At 30.3% G+C, this 10,318-nt stretch overlaps 1 protein-coding gene across 2 annotated transcripts; it reads left to right on the forward strand.

Moving 5' to 3' along the window:
• Positions 1-3,456: 3,456 nt before the first annotated feature.
• Positions 3,457-7,629, forward strand: LOC106682529 (helix-loop-helix protein delilah). 2 transcript variants are annotated; one of them, XR_010843617.1, is made up of 2 exons: positions 3,457-4,162; positions 6,954-7,629. XR_010843617.1 is itself a non-coding variant. In XM_014423440.2 (2 exons), exon 1 carries the CDS (start codon positions 3,577-3,579, stop codon positions 4,099-4,101), a length of 525 nt encoding a protein of 174 aa, XP_014278926.1. In that variant the 5' UTR covers positions 3,457-3,576; the 3' UTR covers positions 4,102-4,146; positions 6,954-7,624. The 2 variants fall into 2 exon arrangements, 1 of the variants encoding a protein (XP_014278926.1); XM_014423440.2 differs by having other exon boundaries at positions 3,457-4,146; positions 6,954-7,624.
• The last annotated feature ends 2,689 nt before the right edge of the window (positions 7,630-10,318 follow it).

Consider the following 10,318-nt stretch of genomic DNA (forward strand, 5'->3'; position numbering starts at 1 on the left):
TAATCGTAAACAACTTGCGTTAATGACCAGTGAAGTTTTACAGGATTATACAAAAACGACCGAACAAATCAGCTATCCATAGTTTATTAGATGTCAATTGGAAGTGTACTTTTACCAATCATAATATAACAGTCAAGGTGTGCTTTTTTATCTTTGTTTCATTTTTTAGTCAGTACAACTTCAAAGTTAGCCTCAAGCGATATGATCGCTACCGGTCTTTGGTTTTATACAAACACAGTGGATGTCTTTGTTTTCATAACAGTATTATTTAAAAATATTTTAACAACTCTAAACTAGAAGTCAACTAATAATAATTTTGTATTAGTGTTCAAAGCCAGCTTGCGTTTCCATGGAGGCTCCATGTTTGTCACTCAATTACTTAGATTTTGACGTTTTGGATACATAGGACCTCATTTCAAAGATGATCAAAAGTAACTGAGAACCAGTAACTTCAAAGAAGGTTGCTCTGCGCCAAATATTTGATATATTTTTTTAATTGCTTTCAGTTTTGTTACACTAAGAGGTGTCTGGATAGACTGAAAATTATACCTTAGCTTTCTTACTGTATTAGTGAAAGAAAAAGTCAATAGTTTGTTTGTCAATATATTTGTTTATTTATTTTATTTTATTTTTCAAAAGGTGGAGCAAAGTTTATAGTTTATGATGAACTATCAAAAGGTAAGGTGCTATGCTGTATAATCTCTTGACAAAGGAGTTCAATGATGTGGTCATTTATTATTTATGTCATTAACTGAGGTTATCTGCGACCCTTCCTATAAAAAGCTTTGTTCACTTCAAGAGTTATCTTATGTTTTGCCTTTCTAGTGGCCGGCAGCGAGCAACCCTCTCTGTGAAATATATCCGCAAATTCAGATAGTAATAACTCCTCCTCGGGAACCTCTACACAATGTCTATCAGTTTCTAGATTGCTATGATAAAGTTTCTGAAGTCATTTCACAAAGTCCCTTCATCTGAAAAACGACATTATCCCGCACATTAACATCGCACCAGATCAAATTGTCATGTTGACTTGTTAGCTCTTCTAACAGATGGACGGCAGCCCCCCATTTGGAGGTCATATTACCACGGGAGGTTCTCAAGGTCCCCATACCTTAAGGACCACTCAAAGTGATAATAGAACATCTACATGCCTTTAATTTGTAAGCTTTATCCTACTCCTTTAGCATTCCTCTGCTGGGCCAGGTACTGGTACTATATCAATTAGCTCCTCAACTCAACGACCCCGTTGCTTGCAGTACGGGAAGTTTGTTGCAATACGGTTTAGACATTCGCATTCATAGGATCTACGAGCGTCTTGTCCTTTGGGTCCTCGAGAACGTAATGCTGCACTGCAGGTCTCTGCCCTCTCTTCTTCTATATTCAAATTTGAGAGATGTAGGTTTCAGTCTAAAGTCAGATCGCGTTATCACATCCTGTTCCTAAAAGGCACTCCACTACTTCTTCCTCCTCCCTCACAACTTTGTTCATTACATCGGGGACCTGTACGAAGAAAGAAATTCCCATGTTTAATGTTTCTAGCATAACCAATTATACCTTCAACGTTATGTTGAAAATCGCTAGCTGGTGTGATGCCTCAGCCTGTCACACAGTCTCAAAATGTTTTTTGGAGATTGTTGTATATTGATTCAGCATATTCTCAGCACAGCTGTAATCCAATTGCCCCCTCCCATACGTATTTTTCAATCTTCTTGTACCCTCCTCCTACAAATTCAGCTAATACGCGTTTATACAGTTTAGAATATTCCATTTTATCCTTCCATACTAAGAATTTTATTTTTAAAACTCCTATTCTTAAACTAATTCCATGTTAATATAAACCATATTCCATCAATAAGCATCTAAACTATTCGTTTTTAAGCTAATTTTATGGAAAAGAAGACCCAGAAGAATATTCAGATAATTGAAGCAACAGAATATTCGAAACTACATATTTTATTGAAAAACTCTGCCTCATTAGAAAATCGCTGCAAATTATTACACAATTGTTTATCATTTGAATTAATTATATTAATAAGTAACAAATAATAAAATATCTGGTGGATATTTAGATGCTTCTTGTACTATAGAACCTCTAAATTTTGGGGGTTATTAATTTTTTTTTTTTTGTCGATTTCACAGATTCACTAATAGAAACAATAAATTAATTAAATAGAAACAATAAATAACTCAAAATTGAATAAATAATGTAATTAGAAAAATAAAGTAAAACCAAGTAAGTTAATATTAGCATATAATAAAAGCAATTGATTTAATTGAAACTGTGGAGTAACTATAAAGTTTTTTTAAAAAAAACTTTATAAAAAATGAATTTGAAAAAATAATGAACTTTTTCGTGACAGGTCTTATTTCATATATTTATTATTTAGTTTTAAAATAATTATATGGTAATTATCTTTAAAGATTAAGATAATTTTAATTTCAATGAATTTTTTTTTTATTTCTTTCTTCTAAATTTCCCTTTTAAAATTGAATGAACCAAATAAATAAAAAAAATTGATTTTGGGAATCGCTGAAAAATATTTTATAATGATATTTCTGATGTGATTTAATAACCACTGCTACGATAATAATTATTACTCTACTAGTGACTTAAATTATGCATATTTTTTGTTTACTGATAAATTTACAACTGTGGGTTTATTCCTTTTTTCATCTCAGTGTCTAAGTGCAGTTTAATATTTGAGGTGAAAAGAAAAAGCCATTACGAAGGGTAGTTTTGTAGGTTCTTACAAGATAATTTATATTCGTAGCACTAGCACATTAGTTGGGTCTTTCGAGTTTTGATGTTAATATGTTCTGAGAATGTTTTGTTTAAAACTAATATATGTAGACCCCAAAACAGTTGAATTATTTAACTGTGAATTTTTATCGATCATAGCAAAGTAAATTAGTGAAATTATAAACAAAATATGACAATAATTAAGACAATCGAGCTTCCATTAGCTCTTATTACAATTATTTTTTAATTATGGTGATTACAGGAGTTGAAACCTACGTTTTAATGCCCCTCTAATTAAACATACTAAGAAAAAAAAATATATAATGGAAATATTTAAAATATATATAAACAAATTCTTATGGGTAAATCCATTTCTAAAACAACTCCTGTGGTGTTTTCATAGGTTCACCGAATCTTAGCCAGGTAACGTCATTTTTAAACACCCCATCGAGTCGATAGTGTTCTCGTGAAGAACAATCAGGAGATAATAGTTTCTGCTTAAGCAGCGGTACGTAAGGGAACCAGTTACGAAACAGCGCTAATTTGTCTTTTTTGAAGTGAGGCTGAAGGAGTACGTAAGAGAGAATGTTGAAATAAAAACGAGGGGACTACAGTTAGACGGGCAAGGCCTGCCGTGAAAACGGGATGTTTGGGGGCGAGCCTTATAAGGGCGGTGGTGGAGTGGGGAGCAGCGCGTGCCCATCCCCGGCCAGCAGTGTACTTCGGGCCTTCCGTCTGGTCAGTCTGCTCTGCACAGCTCTGGAGGCTACGTCTCCGCGATCTATTTTACACGGACCGTCATGGATTTCGACTGCTTCTTGTGAGAGTGAGTGACCATGAGTTCCGCGTGCGAGATCCCACCAGATCCTAACAATAACACTAGCGAAAAATGCTACAGCCTCAGACCCAGGGGCTGCGTCCGAAGAAGCGACGACGATGATGAAGAAGTGTCATGGGTCCGAAGAAAGAGGCGTCCAAAGAGCGGTAAACCAGCACCACTATCCAAATACAGAAGGAAAACTGCCAACGCTCGCGAGCGATCCAGGATGCGCGAGATCAACGAGGCCTTCGAGAGTCTTCGGCGGGCTGTACCCGTGCCCCGAGAGTCGGAAAAACTGACCAAGATTTCCACCCTGAGGCTGGCCATGAGGTACATCTCCGCATTGACCCAACTTCTCAGCGAACCCGAGTCTGACGCAGAGTCTCTCCTCAGCGACTCCCTGACTGAGTCATCCCTTACACCACCGCTCACCCTCGACCCGTTCCCGTACTCGGACTTGGACGAAGTATCCGTGCCCCTGGATACCTATACAGACTTTGCGTTTGCGTTAGATGATGCCTTTCCCGCAGATTTCAGCTAGACTGACGGGAGACTTCGACGCCGAGGGAGACTTTAACGCTTGGAGGCAAGTAGTCTTTTCGGTATGGTATACCCTTTACAAAATTTTAAAACTTCTAACCTAACTGAAACCAAAATTTAAAATATAAATATATCCGAATGTCTTATAAATTTAATATTTTTAAAAGTGTTTTGTAAATAGATCATCGCATCATCCTCCCTAACCAATTAAATAAAAACACAAACATTAATGTTTAAGTAAATTCAGTGAAACAGTAATCAAATAAACAGTTTTTCAACTAAGAAAGTTTTAATGATATTATACCGTTTATATAAAACTTATTCTTGTTATCGTTATCGAATTTGGAATGTGCCACTTTCTCATATTTTTTTTTCGAAACCTGCCATGGTGCTATTGCATAAGAAGAGTACTAGTTTTCAGCTGAGCAATTTTTTACAAACAGATAATCAGATAAAGAAAATTTTTGTATTTTCCCAATTTTTTTTAATATCTATTCCACACATTCAAATATCACATTATATATTAAAATGATCCTGTAACTTCATCATAAAATTGAAAACTGTGACTTAATACCTAAATTTTATCTAAAACATATTTAATTTAATGTATTATTAAGTAATATGATTTGATTATTATTCTCTTCGAAGGAATTGAAGACATTAAGAATTTATTTATTTATAAAACAATAAAAAAAGTAAGATATAACAATGTTAGGTATTTAGATTTGTGTTATATATGATACTAATAATTCTGCATTAAATTTGAAAAAAAATTATCATTTCACTAAAACGATAATTATATGTGATCATTTTTACAAAAGCATTAATGGTAACAGATATCAACACATGATGCTCTGTAGTGTAATGGATTCAAAATTTAAAAAGTTTAGATCTTGTAAGTAGTGATTGTAGAATTATGATAAAAAATCTATTTAAATAAATAAAATGATAAAAATAAAAGGGTAAATTTAGTTACAAGTCTCTTTTGATGAAAATACAAAACCTATTATTTTTATAAATAAAAAGAAATTTACATTATAACACATTTTTATTCTTAAAGGCCATCTTCTATAGCAGGCAACATCCTCGTGCCGTATTCTTAATCCGATCCTGTTTAGTACAGACGGAGGAGTGTCGATTTGTCCGGATGAACGTCAAAATATCTGGTCGGAAGATGATGAACAGGGCGAGATAGGACCCTTGTCGATAAGACTGCTGTACGATGACCGATAAAATCTCATGTTAATTCTAGTTTATATTCGCTTGTTCCGAGTATCCTTCAGTTGATGAGAGATCCACTATCTGGAGTAATGAGTCAACATAATCAGTCGGCGATTTCCATCCAGCTGGCAACTAAATGGACCATGATTAGCTGGCGACCATCTTAAGAGCAAGTACAGGTTGTCGAACTCCGGTGAAAACTACTAAAAATATGTTTCGAAATGGAGATTAGAGCACAAAAAAAAAAAATACATATCGGCCATCATATAAAATTGATTTTAAGGAAATTATTTATTTTTTATTTATTTAAAATTACAACTGTGCAAAAAAAAAAATACAATAAGTAAATTTGATGAAAGTTTCAAATACTTGATAATCTTGCGAAGGTACTATCCATAGGCAGTACTTCAATGGAAATTAAAATAAAATTGACATGTGAATTACTTCATTTCATTCATGAATTATCAAGGGGATGGTAGCCATTTTAGAAGCACGCTATTTTATTGATATTTAAGGTTTAAGATACTTTTTTTGCAACCACTATTTCCTCAAAAAAACTAAATTATTTATAAAATACTGCGTTTCTATTGAACCCAATTAAACTAAAATCAAATTAAGTATAATTCTAAAATAATTAAATTTTCATAAAACAAAAACAATAATTTTAAAGGACGATTTTGTGAATAACGGACTAAAAATTTAATTGTTTAGAAGAAAACTTGATTTCTAATACAACCAAAAGTCCATGAAAAATTTAATCAAGAAAGATATTACAAATTCAGTAATGTATCTAACATATTAGATACATTATAAATAAAGGTATTTTATTTTATCCCCCCCCCCTAGGGAGTTGTCTGTTATGTTGATAAATAAAGGTATTTAGCTGCCTAAAAAGTATTATAAGCTGTAAAACTTTATTTTTCAAAGGCACTAATTCTTGATATTTTACTTCTGGCATTCATACTTTAAACATTTTTTTTTTTATTAATTTCGCACTAATTATATATTCTTTTTTTCTGATATATTTGACGGTTACTTCATCTTCAAGCATTTTATCATTTATGATTGTAGTTATTTTTTCTTCATTATTGTTTATTTCCCTTTCATTATTTGATGTTACATTTATCCCTTAACATATTTACTTTATTCTCACTTTTTATACAATTTCAATTGGAGATATAATTTTTTATTTATTTAAAGCCGTACATGTCACTGTTATATTGAATTTTATGTATTTTTTAAAAATATTAATGTAATTACATATGGTATTGCTCAAATATAGCATTTTGTTAAATAATGAAAGGCATTTATAAATTTTACTGATTTTTCACCACTATATGACACTTAGTGTTTGCTGAAACGTACTGTAGGAACTAAAAAAAAATTTAAGCAATAATGAATAACAAGGTTTCATACTTTATTTATTTTTTTTTTTATAACAATTTCTTGATATGTTTGGAATACTTATTTCTTGATGTTTAAGATTATGTTTCCATATATCTTTCAATAAGCAAATCCAGTTCACATTTAAACCTCATGATTTAAAAGGTTAAAATATAATATTTTAAAAATTAAAAATATTTTATTTCAGCAGATTTATATCTAATGAATAAATTGTATTTATTTTTTCAGGTTAAGCAGAGTTACTTATGAAAAAAAACTTCCATCTCTTAATAGTAAACGAATAGAAATGATTTTTTTGTGATTTTTTTTTTGTTTTGTTTTTTGTCTTTAAATATTTACAATCGAATAATTGTAATTGTAAATAATTTAATTTGAGATTCGGAAAAGCTTTAATCACCCAGCTCTAAAATAAAATCAATTTTATGACATGGGTTAACATTTTATTTGTATATAGCTAAGTGCAATATGTATTATATAAAGATAAATATAAGAATTATATAATTATATTTAAAGAAATAAATGTCAAATTTAAGTGCCAGATAGATTTTATAAATTTGTTAATATATGTCTAAGAAAGAGAAGTGAAATTCTGATTATTAGAATAAATAAATTGTATATTTGTGATAAGTTAATTCTTAATTCCTTTCTTTGTGTTAAATATAATTCTATTTAATGTTAGTATTATTATTTATACTGTTGGAGTATAATTTAAAAATGTTATTAAGTCAGAAATATTTGGTTGTATGAAGATAGTCCGGATGGTGGTCAATAAAGATACCTAAGTACTATTTTGGTACTTTTATTAACCGTCAACTATCTTCCTACAATTTATTTCATAATGTCAACTATCATCTTCCAGTGAGAAATATTTTATTAAATTAAAAAAAAAAAATTAATTATTTAATTATGAAAAATAAAATAAAATATTACCATTTTAGAAATAAATTACAAATCTGAAAGAAAGCAGTCAATATAATCTGTTTTAACGGAATATGTATAAAATCATATCCACAAATAAAACAGGATTCATTTCAATGAGAAACACTTTATTTCTAGGCTATTTTATTCCAATAAAATGGGTTGCTACAAATACAAGCATACTTATATATTCATTACGAAATATGGTCAAATATTTTTGTTTTATATTCATATGTTCGTAAATGCACATTTTTAAGATTGATTATATAATCTTTTTTTTAAATCTCTATTACTTGTACTGGTAATAATGGTAGGAACGAGTCCGGCATGTGGGCCTATTGGTCCTTTTTGCCAACCCCAAGGCAGACCAATGGAATGACTTTCAATCTTTATTACATAATTTCGTTTTTATTATCATAAAAACTAATTTTTTCTCTTAATTGATTTAAATATTTTATGATACATGAAAAGTGTGACCAAATATATTATAAATTTAAATTTATGTTAACAACGTATCTTATAAATTCCAACTTTTAAAGCAGTGACTCAACCGTACTAATAAGTGAAATTTTCAATTAATCTAAATTTTATTGATTTTTTAAAATGTTGGAGCAGATGATATTAAAAAAAAATACAAAATAATTATTGTACATAAATTTACGCAAAAAAAAAATTAGACTGAGTTTCAAGTGGCTTTGTTCCATTGCTTATAAAATAAGATCTAATGAATATATAATTATATGATTATATTTATTTTAACAAAAAGAGTGAGGAGAAAGAAATAATATCAATTAGTCTAATAGTGTCAACCAAAAAATTAATTTTCTGGACACATTTAATTGATACAAGAGAAAAAAAGTCAGAAAATGTTTACATCCGTTTTCATTTCATTTTACTTCTATATATTTGGAAAATCAATTCGCCTATTTATGAAATAAAAGAGAAAATTCCAATAAAAAGTCTTACTTTTTACTTTTGTTTCTTTCTTTTGGCTTACTTCTAAATAATTGGAAAGTGTTTTGAACTCAGATTTTGTTGATACCCTGGAAACAGCTATTTTATATTAAAACCACTTAATGAAAGTTTTTTAATCATAAATTTTTTCGTTTACTAAGAACCTTATATTTTGACTGAGCCCAAATATACACAGAAAAAATCGAAAAGTATTTCTAGTGATAAACTCAGCAGTGGGGAAAAAAGCTTGCCTTTATAGTTGCAATTGTACATGTACATTAATTAAGTTTGGAGCTAATGTACTGAATAATAAATCATTAATAAAGTTCAAGTTAATTAAATCTCGAAACAACTCTAAAGTCTGAAAATTTATATAGGTCTTCTTCAAAACGATAGTTGAAACAAGATGTCTGTAAAATGACGTGAAGGCGATGTCTTGATTTTTAAAATATTATAATCATAATGTTGACTTAACTACGAGGATATGTGCGTTGATTTTACGCCCTAAAGCCCAAGACAACAACAACTACGAGGTATTACAGCTTAAGCAACTAAATAATTTTAGTAATCATGTTTCTATTTTTAAAAAGCCAAAAAAATATTTATTACTCAAAAGCTGAATATTTTCGAAGAATAAGGAAAGCCCGAGAGGGAAAACCCGGGTATATCTGCTAAGATCTACAGGCGGCATGAGATGAAAAATACCAAGAAAGCATTTACTTGGGTTTCAATCAAGTACTGAAGATTAGGTCAAAACATTAAACAAACCCCTCAAGGATCAAAACGTCATATATTTATGTGAAGTGAACTGTTTAAGTCAGGCAATTATAAGTTACATCATAGTAAACCAAAACATCTTTAAAAATAATAGAATTTGTTTTTTTTAAATACTATTTGAAGGTTTTTTGTTTTTTTTTCAAGTTGCATATTGGAAGATATATTTTCAACAAAAAATTTACCTAGAAAATTTAATTTAAAAACTTGATAGGTCGGGAACCTGGCAAGGGTGATCACTTTTCTGGACACCTTTTTACTTTGCCCAGTAAAAACAAACATTTTACTACTTTCGAATCTCAATTGGTGTTTGCTACAGAAAATCATATATTATACAATTCGATTTTGTAATCCAGAACTTTCTAAAATGACTATAAACTACCTAAAAATGTCTGTTAAGTTACTTTCTTCTTGTAGAACGGCACTTGGGGGCAGCAGTTGGAATGGTAACATTTTCACGAAGAAACTGTCAAATTTAGTGACATGAAATAATCAACAGTAGTTACAAGGTTGAAACAAGGTGCCAGGAAAAGAGCTGTAGACTTACAATGTTCTAAGAATAGTAAACTAAATATTTGTATATTTGATATTGTCATATTTAAGTTTATTTCTATTGTATGTATGTATACTTTTTGATGTTCTTGAAGACATATATATGGTAATACAAAGTATAGTAAGACAACTATATTGAGGCGATGTTTTGCAGAGTCGTGATCTTGAGTGAATGTTTTTTCATTTTTAGCTTGTTGAATTGATATTAAATTAGTTTTTCAGTAACATTGTTTTTTTTTTGGAGTGGCTGTATAGGTAAGGTGTGTATAGTTAAGCCTGATGGTGATTATGGTGAAGAGTTCGGGAAAAATAGCTGGGTCATATTGAAAAGGTGCCTCTAGAAATATACTTACGAAGGGGAACATCTAAGAATAAAGCCACTCCTACGCTGGTAG

The sequence above is a fragment of the Halyomorpha halys genome, unplaced genomic scaffold (assembly GCF_000696795.3).
Source record: "Halyomorpha halys isolate HHAL.00 unplaced genomic scaffold, Hhal_1.1 Scaffold421.1, whole genome shotgun sequence".
Classification (NCBI taxonomy): domain Eukaryota; kingdom Metazoa; phylum Arthropoda; class Insecta; order Hemiptera; family Pentatomidae; genus Halyomorpha; species Halyomorpha halys.